We start from the raw sequence: 17965 nt of genomic DNA on the forward strand, positions 1-17965 counted from the left end.
AATGTTAATTACAAAATTGCAATGGTCTCTGCAATCCCCCGGCTTTTCCAAGCCCTGCAACGAACACGTAGCAGATTCCGAGAGAGGCAACAGCAAGCAGTCCGAAAACAAAGGCGCCACAGGTGCGTGTAACAGTTATATGCAGTGAGAGGCAGCAGCAGCGATGTTGACCCCTGTTCTCTCCTGGAAGGCCCCTGGGAGACCCCTGGGAGACCCCTGGAAGACCCCTGGGAGACCCCTGGGAGACCCCTGGGAGACCTGAGAGACCCCTAGAAGACCTGGGAGACACCTGGAAGTCCTGGGAGACCCCTGGGAGACCCCTGGGAGACCCCTGGGAGACTTGAGAGACACCTGGGGGAGAGACCTGGGGGAGAGACCTGGGGGAGACACCTGGGGGAGACACCTGGGGGAGACACCTGGGGGAGATACCTGGGAGACCCCTGGGAGACCCCTGGGAGAGCCGTGGGAGGTCACGACACACCACCAGGCCAAGCTGACGCGGTGTGTACACTCAATTAAATATATTGCCTAATTAAGTCCCCACTAAGGTCACTCGGGCTTATACTTCGTCATGAATCATATTGGTTATTGCTAAAAAAAAAGTGGGGCTTCCCAGTGGAGATTTCAAATAAGATTCCTAAATGGCTTTTTATTTCTATTTTTCCAGTGAGATTTCCAGATGATTATTTTGAATGAGAAATCTCAGATGTTTGTTTCTAGTGAGACATCTTACTTTCAGTACAACTTCCAGATGGCCATTTTAACACAGTCTTATTGATACCTATTTCCAGGACCATTTTCAGATAATTACTTTCAATTAATATTCCAGACGCAATTTATAATTATACTTCCAGAACGCCGCGCCCAACCACTTGGGCTGGACAGTAGAGCGATGGTCTCGCTTCATGCAGGTCGGCGTTCAATCCCCGACCGTCCAAGTGGTTAGGCATCATTCCTTTCCCCCGTTCCATCCCCAATCCTTATCCTGACCCCTTTCTAGCGCTATATAGTCGTAATGGCTAGGCGTTTCCTCTGATAGGTCTCTTCCCTTCCGGGCCGCCGCTCCCGGTGATGCCTTCACTGTTACGGTGACGCCTCCACTATGACGGTGACGCCTCTACTGTGACGGTGACGCCTCCACTGTTACGGTGACGCCTCCACTGTTACGGTGACGCCTACACTGTGACGGTTACGCCTTGACTGTGACGGTGACGCTTCCACTGTGACGCCTCCACTGTGACGGTGACACCTCCACTGTGACGGTGACGCCTCGACTGTGACGGTGACGCTTCCACTGTGACGGTGACGCCTCCACTGTGACGGTGACGCCTCCACTGTGATTTTTACCCTATATATAGATATTTTCAGCGAGACTTCCATATATTTATATATATATATATATATATATGTCGTACCTAATAGCCAGAACGCACTTCTCAGCCTACTATTCAAGGCCCGATTTGCCTAATAAGCCAAGTTTTCACGAATTAATGTTTTTTCGTCTACCTAACCTACCTAACCTAACCTAACCTAGCTTTTTTTGGCTACCTAACCTAACCTTACCTATAAATATAGGTTAGGTTAGGTTAGGTAGGGTTGGTTAGGTTCGGTCATATATCTACGTTAATTTTAACTCCAATAAAAAAAAATTGACCTCATACATAGAGAAAAGGGTTGCTTTATCATTTCATAAGAAAAAAATTATAGTAAATATATTAATTCAGGAAAACTTGGCTTATTAGGCAAATCGGGCCTTGAATAGTAGGCTGAGAAGTGAGTTCTGGCTACTAGGTACGACATATATATATATATATATATATATATATATATATATATATATATATATATATATACACACACACACATATATATATATATGTCGTAGCTAGTAGCCAGAACTCACTTCTCAGCCTACTATGCAAGGCCCGATTTGCCTAATAAGCCAAGTTTTCATGAATTAATTGTTTTTCGACTACCTAACCTACCTAACCTAACCTAACTTTTTTGGCTACCTATCCTAACCTAACCTATAAAGATAGGTTAGGTTAGGTTAGGTACGGTTGGTTAGGTTCGGTCATATATCTACGTTAATTTTAACTAAAATAAAAAATAATTGACGTCATACATTATGAAATGGGTAGCTTTATCATTTCATAAGAAAAAAATTAGAGAAAATATATTAATTCAGGAAAACTTGGCTTATTAGGCAAATCAGGCCTTGCATAGTAGGCTGAGAAGTGAGTTCTGGCTACTAGGTACGACATATATATATATATATATATATATATATATATATATATATATATATATATATATATATATATATATATATATATATATATATATATATATATGTCGTACCTAGTAGCCAGAACTCACTTCTCAGCCTACTATGCAAGGCCCAATTTGCCTAATAAGGCAAGTTTTCATGAATTAATGTTTTTTCGTCTACCTAGCCTACCTAACCTAACCTATCCTAGCTTTTTTTGGCTACCTAACCTAACCTTACCTATATATATAGGTTAGGTTAGGTTAGGTAAGGTTGGTTAGGTTCGGTCATATATCTACGTTAATTTTAACTCCAATAAAAAAAATTGACCTCATACATAGTGAAAAGGGTAGCTTTATCATTTCATAAGAAAAAAATTATAGTAAATATATTAATTCAGGAAAACTTGGCTTATTAGGCAAATCGGGCCTTGAATAGTAGGCTGAGAAGTGAGTTCTGGCTATTAGGTACGACATATATATATATATATATATATATATATATATATATATATATATATATATATATATATATATATATATATATATATATATATTATTAAATATGACCGAAAAAGTAAGATTAATAATTCTACCACGAATTTTCTCAATCTTTCGTACATTACGCTTCACTGTTGGAGGTAAATCAAAAATCACTTCTCCAAAATTCATTTTTATTTCTAGTCTGACGCGACACGGGCGCGTTTTGTAAAACTTATTACATTTTCAAAGACTTCACAAATACACAACTGACGTATCTCTGATTTTATATCTACATTTGAGTGAGGTGGGAGGGGTGATGTGGCATTAACACAAGACAGAACAAGAGTGGATATTAATAGGGTATTAAAAGTATCAACACAAGACAGAACAGAAACAATGGGTATTGAATAGAAGTGTTTGTAGAAAGCCTATTGGTCCATATTTCTTGATGCTTCTATATTGGAGCGGAGTCATGAGGTGGGTAGAATATAGTTGTGCAATAATTGGCTGTTGATTGCTGGTGTTGACTTCTTGATGTGTAGTGCCTCGCAAACGTCAAGCCGCCTGCTATCGCTGTATCTATCGATGATTTCTGTGTTGTTTACTAGGATTTCTCTGGCGATGGTTTGGTTATGGGAAGAGATTATATGTTCCTTAATGGAGCCCTGTTGCTTATGCATCGTTAAACGCCTAGAAAGAGATGTTGTTGTCTGGCCTATATACTGGGTTTTTTGGAGCTTACAGTCCCCAAGTGGGCATTTGAAGGCATAGACGACGTTAGTCTCTTTTAAAGCGTTCTGTTTTGTGTCTGGAGAGTTTCTCATGAGTAGGCTGGCCGTTTTTCTGGTTTTATAGTAAATCGTCAGTTGTATCCTCTGATTTTTGTCTGTAGGGATAACGTTTCTATTAACAATATCTTTCAGGACCCTTTCCTCCGTTTAACGGAGGAAAAACGGAGGAAAGGGTCCTGAAAGATATTGTTAATAGAAACGTTATCCCTACAGACAAAAATCAGAGGATACAACTGACGATTTACTATAAAACCAGAAAAACGGCCAGCCTACTCATGAGAAACTCTCCAGACACAAAACAGAACGCTTTAAAAGAGACTAACGTCGTCTATGCCTTCAAATGCCCACTTGGGGACTGTAAGCTCCAAAAAACCCAGTATATAGGCAAGACAACAACATCTCTTTCGAGGCGTTTAACGATGCATAAGCAACAGGGCTCCATTAAGGAACATATAATCTCTTCCCATAACCAAACCATCGCCAGAGAAATCCTAGTAAACAACACAGAAATCATCGATAGATACAGCGATAGCAGGCGGCTTGACGTTTGCGAGGCACTACACATCAAGAAGTCAACACCAGCAATCAACAGCCAATTATTGCACAACTATATTCTACCCACCTCAAGACTCCGCTCCAATATAGAAGCATCAAGAAATATGGACCAATAGGCTTTCTACAAACACTTCTATTCAATACCCATTGTTTCTGTTCTGTCTTGTGTTGATACTTTTAATACCCTATTAATATCCACTCTTGTTCTGTCTTGTGTTAATGCCACATCACCCCTCCCACCTCACTCAAATGTAGATATAAAATCAGAGATACGTCAGTTGTGTATTTGTGAAGTCTTTGAAAATGTAATAAGTTTTACGAAACGCGCCCGTGTCGCGTCAGGCTAGAAATAAAAATGAATTTTGGAGAAGTGATTTTTGATTTACCTCCAACAGTGAAGCGTAATGTACGAAAGATTGAGAAAATTCGTGTTAGAATTATTAATCTTACTTTTTCGGTCATATTTAATAATATATGTCTACAGGAAAGACTGCTACCAAAATAAACTAATATATATATATATATATATATATATATATATATATATATATATATATATATATATATATATATATATATATATATATATATATATGTCGTACCTAGTAGCCAGAACGCACTTCTCAGCCTACTATGCAAGGCCCGATTTGCCTAATAAACCAAGTTTTCATGAATTAATGTTTTTTTCGACTACCTAACCTACCTAACCTAACCTAACCTAACTTTTTCTATTACCTAACCCAACCTAACCTATAAAGATAGGTTAGGTTAGGTTAGGTAGGGTTGGTTAGGTTCGGTCATATATCTACATTAATTTTAACTCCAATAAAAAAAAATTGACCTCATACATAATGAAATGGGTAGCTTTATCATTTCATAAGAAAAAAATTAGAGAAAAAATATTAATTCAGGAAAACTTGGCTTATTAGGCAAATCGGGCCTTGCATAGTAGGCATAAAAGTGCGTTCTGGCTATTAGGTACAACATATATATATATATATATATATATATATATATATATATATATATATGTATATATATATATATATATATATATATATATATATATATATATATATATATATATATATATATATAATATTAGTATATTTTGGTAGCAGTCTTTCTTATATGTTGTTGAATATGACCGAAAGGGTAAGATTAATAATTCTAACACGAATCTTCTCAATATTCTCACGGTTTTCTTCACTGTCGATGGTAATTGAAAAAATAACTCTCCAAAATTCATTTTTTATATTTTTATTTTTGGCCTGACGCCTAGAAGCGTTCCGTAAGGCTTCTTACATTTTCAAAGACTTGGTTTACACATAACATATATCATGATTTTTATTTGTTTTGGGTGAGGTGGATATTAATTGGGTATGAAAGGCATATGAATCAAAGTAACTGCATGGCGTTGCAACTGTAACTATGCAACTAATTCTAACGCTAAACAGCTTGTCTTAAATGAACAAATCCACAAGGGCCGTGACGAGGATTCGAACCTGCGTCCGGGAGCATCCCAGACATTGCCTTAATCGACTGAGCTACGACAGGGTAAAAAGGGTTGAAACCGAAGTTCTATTGAACTTACTGGATCCCGTAACCTCTCCGAGGCACAAACCAGGCTTTTACACAACCCCCCAACCTTGCACCCGAGCTATGTCAATAGGCCTATTGACATAGCTCAGGTGCAGAGGGGGGGGGGGTTGTGTAAAACACACACCTCCCTGTAAAATAGTCTAATAGGGGGTACATGTGTTGTGTTAGTTGACTCTTCAGAGGTTGCGTGGCATTTCACCTATCTTTTTTATGACGGATTCAACATAACCGTTAGAGAAGCCATTGTTGATTAGGACCTGCGTTAGGACCTACAGAGTTCTTCATCGACTTTCTTCCATCCTGAGCTGTGGCTGAGAGCACGGTCGACGTAAGCATTGACAACACCTCTCTTGTACCTGTCTGGGCAGTTACTGTTGGCATTGAGGCACATTCCTATGTTTGTTTCCTTAGTGTAGACTGCAGTGTGGAAGACTGTTCCTTTCCGTGACTGTTACATCTAGAAAGGGCTGCTACTCACCATTCTCCATCTCGTAAGTGAAACTTAACAAAGAATTCTGCTCGAATGCCTTCTTCAGCTGCTGGAGACATCTGACATCAGGTACCTGCATAGGTACCAAGTCCATGTCAAATAAGACCCTCTGCTCTATGGTACCCATGTAAAATTTGCATACAGGGCACCTAGGGAAGAACCCATGGCGACCCCATCTACTTGCTTATACATTTGCCCATCTGGACACAAGAAGGGTGCCTCTATAATGCAGGCTTGGAGTAGCTTTCTTAGTATGTTTTCTGGTATTTCAAGTGGAGTACATGCCGGATCACGATACATTCTGTCCCTTATCATCCCGATTGTTTCATCCACAGGTACGTTGGTAAACAGCGACTCTACATCCAAAGAGGCTCCTATCCCTGTCGCCCATGCTCCCCACAGTAAGTCAACGAATTCCATTGGAGACTTCAGGCTGAAAGCACAAGGTACATAAGGAGTCAGCAAGCAATTGAGTCGCTTAGACAGTCTGTACGTGGGTGTGGGTATCTGGCTGATGATTGGCCGAAGTGGGTTTCCAGGCGTGTGGGTCTTGACATTCCCATACGCATAACCAGGTTTGTATTACCTGATAACCTTTGGCAGGTGGAGTCCGGATTTCTTGGTGTTCACAGTTTCGATCAATCTGTTTACCTTCGTTTTCAATTTCACACCCAGACTCTGGGTGCATTATGAAGATAGAATAAACAAATACGATGCCAGAAAATAGTCTCGGGGTTTTGTAGCCAATTTATTTTTATTTATTTTTTTCTTGTAAAAAAACTCACTTTATTTTTACCTTTTAAACGCTAGATAGTGGAATGGTAGAGGTAATATATTTGGCGTCATACACACACACACACACACACACACACACACACACACACACACACACACACACACACACGTTAGACTCCCATTACCCAAAAAGCAGGGCGTAGTCACTGGAAGTCATTCCCCCACAACATCCCATTTACCCTCCAGAACAAATAGGAAAGTGCACACATAACCCGACTACAAGCTCTTGAAACTACCACGGAAGAGTAGAGCAAATATGTTCTTATATTCAGCCGGCGATCGACCCCGAACCCCCTGAACACGGAGCCATTCGTCACCCGTCACAACAATTGACCATTTTGATGTCGTACTCCGCCTTGCCATACACAACGCTTGGATCCAGCAACGGCTGCAGTTATCGGGCTAATGATCGATAACGTAAACGATTTTCTACAATAGATACACATACATGTGTTTAAATGTGTTAAACATACATGTGTTTACATGTTGATTATTCCGTATATTGCAGAAAATGTTTTGTGTGTGTGTTTTAAGTGTGATAGTTACGCGCTCACTCGCATGATATTATAATCGTGTATAGCTCCTGGAGTAAGGCATTTGAGGACATGATAGGAGCTGGGATGTGTGTGTGTGTGTTAGTCTAGAAAAGAAAAGGTGCCAAATCACTTGAACCACCAGGAGAGGGGATAGAACCCCCGAGGCGGAGTACACTCTGCTTGGAACAAATATATGGCCTTGGCTCTCTCTTCCTCCTATCCTAAGTGAGGGGTTTGGGTGCCGGTAAACGATGGGGGCAAATAAGCAACTGGTGTATGGGAATTGGCGAGTCGATTCTAAACATTATAAGGTCCACTGCCTGTATGGTTTCAGGCAGAATAACTCGTGTTCTGGTACAAGGTATGTTACAGGTACTGTTGTCCTATTAAATTTGTTTATTCAAATAATATTTGTTAATTATTTGTTTATTCAAATAATATTTGTTAATTATTTGTTTATTTAAATAAACAAATAATTAGATTTTTTTAATATCGAAAAATCACTCTGCCTTATTGGCAAATCGGGTCTTCATAATATGCCAAGTATAGTGCGTTCTGGCTATTAGGCAGAACGACATGCATTATTAGGCACGACATTTACATATATACATATATTAAAAATATGTATGTATGTATATATATTGGATTATGAAGCTATCCTCAAGAACACGAGAGTGATATAATATATATGGTAAGCTCCAGGTACCTTATACCAGTAGGTATGAGGTACCTGGAAGTATGAGGCACCTACCTCATACCAGCAGGTATGAGGTACCTGGAAGTATGAGGCACCTACCTCATACCTACCTCATACCAGCAGTTCTAACATTACGAACACAAACGAACCTATACCCTAAAATGGGGAGGGGGTCCAGCCCCCCCCACCCCACCCCCACAGTAGCCAGCGACCAGCCGCGTCTGAAGTGCGATACTAATGGTTGTCCCGGGTGATTACAGCGCCAGCAATTAAGCCCTAACGATCGTTGCTTCACATGGAAGGCGAGCGCCTCGGGGCTCATCACCCTCGGGGCCCGCATAATAATGCTCGCGATCATACCCAACAATTAAATTAGACATAGTAAAAATGACTTAATCGCCTAGTGCTTGTAATTTAAGAGAGTTTGCGTATATGGTGCTGACAGTATATCTTTTATGACTGGCGTATTTTGCGTCATCATAACGTTGTTGTTGCGTCTTGGTCATTCGTTTCGCGTGAGGATCCTTGCGGGGTTCGATCTTACGCGAAACCGACAAAAACATTCACAAGCCACGGACAAAAACAAAACAAAATACGGCTCCTTATTAGTAAGAAAAATAAGTTTATTGTGAAGGTTCCAGTTGTATATTATGCATGTTAATTTGAATTCAAGAATTTCCAGTCCACTAGAAGGCACACTGGTTGATGGCGCTCAGTAGCGGAGTGGGCGTCATGGTTAGATTGCTCTCGTCCGTGCTGCCAGGCTGACACCTGCGGTACCTTCACTAGTGGCCAAGCGGGCGCTCCTGTCACAGGTCAAACAGTCAAGTCTAATAAGTACACAGAACTAGACCACCGATGCAACTTTTCCCCCCCGTGTCGGATCTGTGTGCCTCTTGTCGGATCTGTGAGCCCCGTGTCGAATCTGTGAGCCCCGTGACAGATCTGTGAGCCCCGTGTCGGATCTGTGAGCCCCGTGTCGGATCTGTGAGCCCCGTGTCGGATCTGTGAGCCCCGTGTCGGATCTGTGAGCCCCGTGTCGGATCTGTGAGCCCCGTGTCGGATCTGTGAGCCCCGTGTCGGATCTGTGAGCCCCGTGTCGGATCTGTGAGCCCCGTGTCGGATCTGTGAGCCCCGTGTCGGATCTGTGAGCCCCTTGTCGGATCTGTGAGCCCCGTGTCGGATCTGTGAGCCCCTTGTCGGATGTGTGAGCGCCCTTGTCGGATTTGTGACCCTCTTGTTGGATTTGTGAGCCCTTGGCCAAGGGAGGAGAAGGTGTTATATAAGAACATTCTCTGCGATCTGTGATTCCGGGCTTGTTTGAAACAGCAAGAGAAAGAGAAATAGAATTATAAGAACGACGTAGCTGTCAAAGTTAAGGACCAAATAGGACCGGACCAAAGGAGTTAAGGACCGAATGATTGGGGGAGGGGGGTGGATATGTGAATACTTAGATAACGGAATCCAAAGTGTGTTAAATTATTGCACCAGTCGGTACGAGGTAGATAGATGACAGCCAAGAGCATAAAAGTTCAAGTGATAATGCAATGAAAGAGAGGGAGAGACTTGTGTAATGAAGTTATACATATACGGTAGTAAAATAGTCTATTATGTCTCGCACGTAAGGTGGACACACACACACACACACCCAATACACAAATACACACACACACACGCCGTATATACAAAAAACACACACACTCGTTGATGATAGTGCATGATAAATTGGGCCAATTTTTTCATTTATTGTACGTAATTTTTTGGTATTAAAGATAAAATTTGGCGTGTTGTACAAGTAAAAATAGAAATTCTTGGTACTGGAACATGAAGCACTGTAAGGAACAGATTCATCATTCATAGTGTTTATTTACGTGTATATTGTTCATGAAAATTTGCTTGGGAGGCTGTCAGGGTAGTCTTCTTTGTGGTGATTCCTTCTTCCTTGCCAGCTGCTGTCACTGTCTTGAAGGTTGCAGACGCAGGAAGTAGGAGACACTAGCCGTGGGGGGTCTCACACACACACACACACACACACACACACACACACACACCCACACACACACACACACACACACACACACACACACCCACACACACACACACACACACACACACACACACACACACACACACACACACACACACACACATCTATATCAGATCAGCTGTGCTTGATCTGATATTTACCATAAATGAGCCGGATATAATGGAAGTTAAGTTGGAAGTCCCCTTAAGAATGAGTGATCACAGTTTATTGATCTTTGAGTACCTTGTAGAGCTAGGAATTATCTCCCCCAAAAAAAAGAACTGGGAAAGAAAGGGCTAGTGTACCGAAAGGAAAATTACGAGATGAGAAAATTCCTAAGGGATATACCATGGGACACAGAACTCAGAACTAAGTCCGTACAAGACATGATGGACTATGTCACCCAAAAGTGTCAGGAGGCAGTAAACAGGTTTATCCCAGCCCGACAGGAAAAAACCGAGAAGCAAAAGAATAATCCGTGGCTTAATAGGGAATGTATGAAAGCAAAGGAGCTGAACAAAAGAGCGTGGAGGAACGTCCGAAATAACAGAACACCAGAAAGCAGAGAGAAATACCAGAGAACCAGAAACGAGTATGTTAGTGTGAGAAGAGAAGCTGAGAAAAAGTATGAAAATGATATAGCTAATAAAGCCAAGACCGAACCAAAGCTACTCCACAGTCGCATCAGGAGGAAAACAACAGTGAAAGAACAGGTGATGAAACTTAGAACGGGTGAGGACAGGTACACAGAGAATGACAAAGAGGTGTGTGAAGAACTCGACAAGAGTTTCCAGGAGGTCTTCACAATAGAACAAGGAGAGGTCACTGCGCTAGGAGAGGTGGCAGTAAACCAGGTGGCCTTGGAAGGGTTCGAAATTTCAAGAGATGAGGTCAAAAGGCACCTGTTGGATCTACACGTGAGAAAGGCTGTTGACCCGGATGAAGTCTCACCATGGGTATTGAAAAAGTGTGCAGGAGCACTCTGCTTGCCACTCTCCATAGTGAATAGTAGGTCACTGGAGACGGGAGACCTACCAGAAATATGGAAGACGGCTAATGTAGTCCCAATATACAAAAAGGGTGACAGACATGACAGACATGGGTTCAGGGAGGGTAAATCTTGCCTTACATGCTTAATAGAATTCTACGATCAGGTGACAAAGAATAAGCAAGAAAGAGAAGGTTGGGGGACTGCATTTTTTGGGACTGTCGGAAAGCCTTTGACACAGTACCCCATAAAAGGCTGATGCATAAGCTGGAGAAACAGGCAGGAGTAACTGGTAGGGTGCTTCAGTGGATAAGGGAGCACCTAAGCAATAGGAAGCAGAGAGTTAGAGTGAGGAGGTGAGACCTCAGATTGGCGTGAAGTCACCAGTGGAGTCCCACAGGGCTTTGTACGCGGACCTATCCTGTTTCTGATATACGTAAATGATCTCCGAGAGGGTATAGATTCATTCCTCTCTATGTTTGCTGACGACGCCAAAATTATGAGAAGGATTAAGACACAGGAGGACAGCTTGAGGCTTCAAGAAGACCTGGATAAGCTGCAGGAATGGTCGAACAAATGATTGTTAGAGTTTAACCCAAGCAAATGTAATGTAATGAAGATAGGTGTAGGGAGCAGGAGACCAGATAATTTAGGAGATGAAATTCTTCAAGAGTCAGAGAGAGAGAGAGAGAGAGAGAGAGACCTGAGTGGTTGATATCACGCCAGACCTGTCCCTTGAAGTCCATATCAAGAGGATAACATCAGCGGCATATGCCAAGAGCCAGAACTCAACCCCCGCAAGCACAACTAGATGAGTACACACACACACACACACACACACACACACAGGACAGGGAGGACAACCCCGCCTCCCTCCTCTGCATAGAAAACCCCCCTACCCCAAACCCTCCCTGCCCCCACTCAAATGTTCAGCAAAATCTCCCTCCCCCCACACCCAATCCCCACCCTTCTACCCCTCCCCTCCTCCCGAGTCCTCCCTCCCCCCCTTTCCTTCCCGTCCTCCCTCCCCTTTCACCCCATACCCTCCCTGTCCCTCCCCCTTCACTGGATCCCCCGCACCTCATCCCAGTATCCTCTGAGACCCTGTTATCCACCTCACAGGTCCTCACACCCATGGAACAGCCTCCCCCACCAGCAGAACACTCACCAAGGAGGCGATTTGAGAAGGGACAGAAGAAAGTGAGCCTCAAAGCGATGTACACAAACATAGATGGAATTACAAATAAAGCAAATGAGCTTGGAGAACTGGTACTAGAGGAAAACCCAGACATAATAGCCCTCACAGAAACAAAGATCACGAAAACGATAACAAATGCAGTGTTCCCACAGGACTATTATGTTATGAGGAAAGAGAGGGAAGGAAGAGGTGGGGGTGGTGTAGCTCTGCTGGTAAGACAAGGCTGGGATTTTGAGGAGATGGATATTCAGGGCTGTGAAGGTTTTAGTGACTACATAGCAGGTACTGTAACAAATGGAGGGAAAAAAATTATAGTCGCAGTCATATATAATCCACCACCAAATGACAGAAGACCTAGACAGGAATATGATAGAAACAACATGGCCACCATTAACATAATAGAAAGAGCAGCTTCTGTTGCTAGCAGGAATGGATCTGGACTACTAATTATGGGAGACTTCAACCATGGGAAGATAGATTGGAAGAACAGAGACCCGCATGGAGGACCAGAAACATGGAGAGCTAAGCTGCTGGACGTGGCAACAAGAAACTTTCTAAGCCAGCACACCAAAGAACCAACAAGAATGAGAGGAGAAGATGAACCAGCAATGCTTGATTTGATATTTACCCTAAATGAATGGGATATAAGGGAAGTTAAGATGGAAGCGCCCTTGGGAATGAGTGATCACAGTGTATTGAACTTTGAGTACCTGGTAGAGCTAGGACTTATCTCCCCCCAAAAAGAACTAGGAATCAAAAGGCTGGCATACCGAAAGGGGAATTATGAACAGATGAGAAGTTTCCTAAGTGAAATACCTTGGGACACAGACCTCAGAGACAAGTCTGTACAGGGTATGATGGACTATGTTACCCAAAAGTGTCAGGAGGCAGTAAACAGGTTCATCCCGGCCCAAAGGGAAAAATCCGAGAAGCAACAGAAGAATCCATGGTATAATAGGGCATGTATGGAAGCGAAGAAACTGAACAAAAAGGCGTGGAGGAACTTCCGGAATAACAGAACACCAGAAAGCAGAGAGAGATACCAGAGAACCAGGAATGAGTACGTCAGGGTGAGAAGAGAAGCAGAGAAAAATTTTGAAAATGATATAGCAAACAAAGCCAAGACCGAACCAAAGCTACTCCACAGTCACATCAGAAGGAAAACAACAGTGAAAGAACAGGTATTGAAACTTAGAACAGGCGAGGACAGGTATACAGAGAATGACAGAGAGGTGTGTGAGGAACTCAACAAGAGGTTCCAGGAGGTCTTCACAATAGAACAGGGTGAGGTCACTGTGCTAGGAGAAAGGGAGGTAAACCAGGCGGCCTTGGAGGAGTTCGAAATTACGAGAGAGGAGGTCAAGAGACACCTGCTGGATCTGGATGTTAGAAAGGCTGTTGGTCCAGATGGGATCTCACCATGGGTACTGAAAGAGTGTGCAGAGGCACTTTGCCTGCCACTCTCCATAGTGTATAGTAAGTCACTAGAGACGGGAGACCTACCAGAAATATGGAAGACGGCGAATGTGGTCCCAATATACAAAAAGGGCGACAGACAAGAGGCACTGAACTACAGGCCAGTGTCCTTGACTTGTATACCATGCAAGGTGATGGAGAAGATCGTGAGAAAAAACCTGGTAACACATCTGGAGAGAAGGGACTTCGTGACAAATCGCCAACATGGATTCAGGGAGGGTAAATCTTGCCTTACAGGCTTGATAGAATTCTACGATCAGGTGACACAGATTAAGCAAGAAAGAGAGGGCTGGGCGGACTGCATTTTCTTGGATTGTCGGAAAGCCTTTGACACAGTACCGCATAAGAGGCTGGTACATAAGCTGGAGAGACAGGCAGGTGTAGCTGGTAAGGTGCTCCAGTGGATAAGGGAGTATCTAAGCAATAGGAAGCAGAGAGTTACGGTGAGGGGTGAGACCTCCGATTGGCGTGAAGTCACCAGTGGAGTCCCACAGGGCTCTGTACTCAGTCCTATCTTGTTTCTGATATATGTAAATGATCTCCCGGAGGGTATCGATTCATTTCTCTCAATGTTTGCGGACGATGCTAAAATTATGAGAAGGATTAAAACAGAAGAGGACTGTTTGAGGCTTCAAGAAGACCTAGACAAGCTGAAGGAATGGTCGAACAAATGGTTGTTAGAGTTTAACCCAACCAAATGTAATGTAATGAAGATAGGTGTAGGGAGCAGGAGGCCAGATACAAGGTATCATCTGGGAGAGGAAATTCTTCAGGAGTCAGAGAAGGAAAAAGACTTGGGGGTTGATATCACGCCAGACCTGTCTCCTGCAGCACATATCAAGCGGATAACATCAGCGGCATATGCCAGGCTGGCCAACATACGAACGGCATTCAGAAACTTGTGTAAAGAATCATTCAGAACTTTGTATACCACATATGTGAGGCCAATCCTGGAGTATGCAGCCCCAGCATGGAGTCCATATCTAGTCAAGGATAAGACTAAACTGGAAAAGGTTCAAAGGTTTGCCACCAGACTAGTACCCGAGCTGAGAGGTATGAGCTACGAGGAGAGACTACGGGAATTAAACCTCACTTCGCTGGAAGACAGAAGAGTTAGGGGGGACATGATCACCACATTCAAGATTCTGAAGGGGATTGATAGGGTAGATAAAGACAGTCTATTTAACACAAGGGGCACACGTACTAGGGGACACAGGTGGAAACTGAGTGCCCAAATGAGCCACAGAGATATTAGAAAGAACTTTTTTAGTGTCAGAGTGGTTGACAAATGGAATGCATTAGGAAGTGATGTGGTGGAGGCTGACTCCATACACAGTTTCAAGTGTAGATATGACAGAGCCCGATAGGCTCAGGAATCTGTACACCTGTTGATTGACGGTTGAGAGGCGGGACCAAAGAGCCAGAGCTCAACCCCCGCAAACACAACTAGGTGAGTACAACTAGGTGAGTACACACACACACACACACACACACACACACACACACACACACACACACGGTAACCTAGTACCATGTAATAATCAATTCCCGCATGCCTCGTTCTTGCTCCTCCCTCGGTCGGCTGCCTCCAGACAAAGTCTCACACGCCTCCCTGTGTAGAAGAGACGAAAATGTATTCAAGTCAGTTAGCAACGTGAGAACACTTTAAACACTTCTTTCTGTGGTTGAGTATCTAATATCCCACAACACTGCAGAGGTACAGAGCACCAGCCTTCATTAAGATACCACCAGTGGAGAAGAACACCACCAGAGTCCAGGGGCCGGATTCAGGAAGGTACTTACGAAGGTTTTTCTTCTTAGCTACGAATGTTTTCCTTCTTAGCGCCTTCGTGGCGGCTACGGCGGTATTCAAGTAGCTACACTAAGTGGAAAAACCTTCGTAAGTTCATTCCGGGATCTAAGTGCTGGTACAGAAATATATGCCACCGGGTACGGAGCACCAACCCTTCAGATACAGACACCACCATGGGAATGTGGAAAATGGATAAGACACAGTCATTAAGCTACCCATATATATGCCCTGGAGATGGGGAATCAACACAAGAGGAGCAAGGAAGTGCTTCCTTGAACTGGACAATTGAACTGTAGGTGACGGCACAGTATCAGTGATAGATGACACTGTATCAGTGACAGATGACACTGTACCAAGGACAGACGTAGCCCAGTTCCAGCTTAATAATGATTGGTTAACTCAAACACCATCAATTCCCATTCAATATTTTGATAAATAAACAATTATAGTAACCAATAAAAACTTATTAAACTAAAATTCTCTCTCTCTCTCTCTCTCTCTCTCTCTCTCTCTCTCTCTCTCTCTCTCTCTCTCTCTCTCTCTCTCTCTCTCTCTCTCTCTCTCTCTCTCTCTCTCTCTCCTAGAAGAGTTCCCACACTATAACTTTACCCTTTCTTAACTTGCCCTTTTCAACAGCGGCTCTTAAACAAATAGTATCATCTATAATAGTGGAGCGCGCGCCCATCACCATATACACGCACTGGACTCTCGCTCTGCTCCCAGACCCACTGGTGCTGTCCGTGCTCTGTGGTCCTCTGCTGGGAGCAACACGCCCACGCCCACCTCTCGTTCCCACGCCCACCTCTCGTTCCCACGCCCACCTCTCGTTCCCACGCCCACCTCTCGTTCCCACGCCCCACCTCTCGTTCCCACGCCCCACCTCTCGTTCCCACGCCCCACCTCTCGTTCCCACGCCCACCTCTCGTTCCCACGCCCACCTCTCGTTCCCACGCCCCACCTCTCGTTCCCCCGCCCCACCTCTCGTTCCCACGCCCCACCTCTCGTTCCCTCGCCCACCTCTCGTTCCCACGCCCCACCTCTCGTTCCCACGCCCCACCTCTCGTTCCCACGCCCCACCTCTCGTTCCCACGCCCCACCTCCGTTCCCACGCCCCACCTCTCGTTCCCACGCCCACCTCTCGTTCCCCCGCCCACCTCTCACTTCTGTGTCCAGGAAAGTGATGGGGTATTTAATATATTGACTATAGAAAGACGAGAAAGATAGTGGAGTAGGAGTGGATGTTTAAGTGAGGGTTTGAGGGTGTGTGTGGGTGTGTGTGGGTGTGAGGGTGTGGTGGCGAAGGTGATGGGGTTGAGGTGGTTGGGAGGGAGTGTGAGAATGTGCGGGAGGGGTTGTCCACACCTAGTAGTACTCACTTAATTATTTCTTGCGGGGGTTGAGCTTTGGCTCTTTGGTCCCGCCTCTCAACTGTCAATCAACTGATGTACAGATTCCTGAGCCTACTGGGCTCTATCATATCTACATTTGAAACTGTGTATGGAGTCAACCTCCACCACATCACTGCCTAATGCATTCCGTCTGTTAACTACTCTGACACTGATTTTTTTTTTATATATTATTTTATTTATTATTATTTTTATTCATAATGTTTCTGTGGCTCATTTGGGTACTAGGTTTCCACCACATTTCTTGTGCGGGTACCCTTGTACCCTTGTGCGGGTACCACCCGTGCTAAATGGGTTGCCTTTTTTCTAACATGTCAAGGAATTTTATAGGTGTTAATCATGCGTCTATTTGCTCTTCTGTCTTCCTCGTAACTCATACCTCTCAGCTCCGGGACTAGTCTGGTGGCATACCACTGAACTTTCTTGAACTTTGTCTTGTGTTTAACGAGATATGGTCTGTATACACACTGGAGCCGCAGAATCCAGGATTGGTCTGACATAAGTGGTAAACAACGTTCTAAATGATTCCTTACACAAGTTTTTAAAAACAGTTCGTATGTTGGCCAGTCTAGCATTCACCGTTGATGATATCCTTATGATATTGGCTTCTGTCTCGTGACATTACATTTGCTTGAGTTAAACTCTAGCAGCCATTTGTTAGATAATTCCTTCAGTTTGTCCAGGTCATCATGCAGTCTTTTACTGGGCTCTCCTCTAGTTTAATCCTTCTCTTAATTTTAGCATCATCAGCAAACATTGAGAGGATTAAGTCTGTACCTTATGGAAGATCATTTACGTATATCATAAACATGATAGGTTCGAGTACAGAGCCTTGTGGGAC

At 43.5% G+C, this 17965-nt stretch overlaps 1 protein-coding gene across 1 annotated transcript in view; it reads left to right on the forward strand.

Annotated features, from left to right (window-relative positions):
• The window catches only part of LOC138350900 (MAGE-like protein 2), a 76313-nt gene extending 59414 nt beyond the window's left edge, over window positions 1–16899 (forward strand). The window contains exons 6-7 of the mRNA XM_069302357.1: window positions 6525–6635; window positions 16355–16899. Of these exons, the coding sequence (XP_069158458.1) occupies window positions 6525–6635; window positions 16355–16899 (656 nt within the window). The remainder of the gene's footprint in view (window positions 1–6524; window positions 6636–16354) is intronic.
• Window positions 16900–17965: the final 1066 nt, after the last annotated feature.

The sequence above is a fragment of the Procambarus clarkii genome, chromosome 47, assembly GCF_040958095.1.
Source record: "Procambarus clarkii isolate CNS0578487 chromosome 47, FALCON_Pclarkii_2.0, whole genome shotgun sequence".
NCBI lineage: Eukaryota > Metazoa > Arthropoda > Malacostraca > Decapoda > Cambaridae > Procambarus > Procambarus clarkii.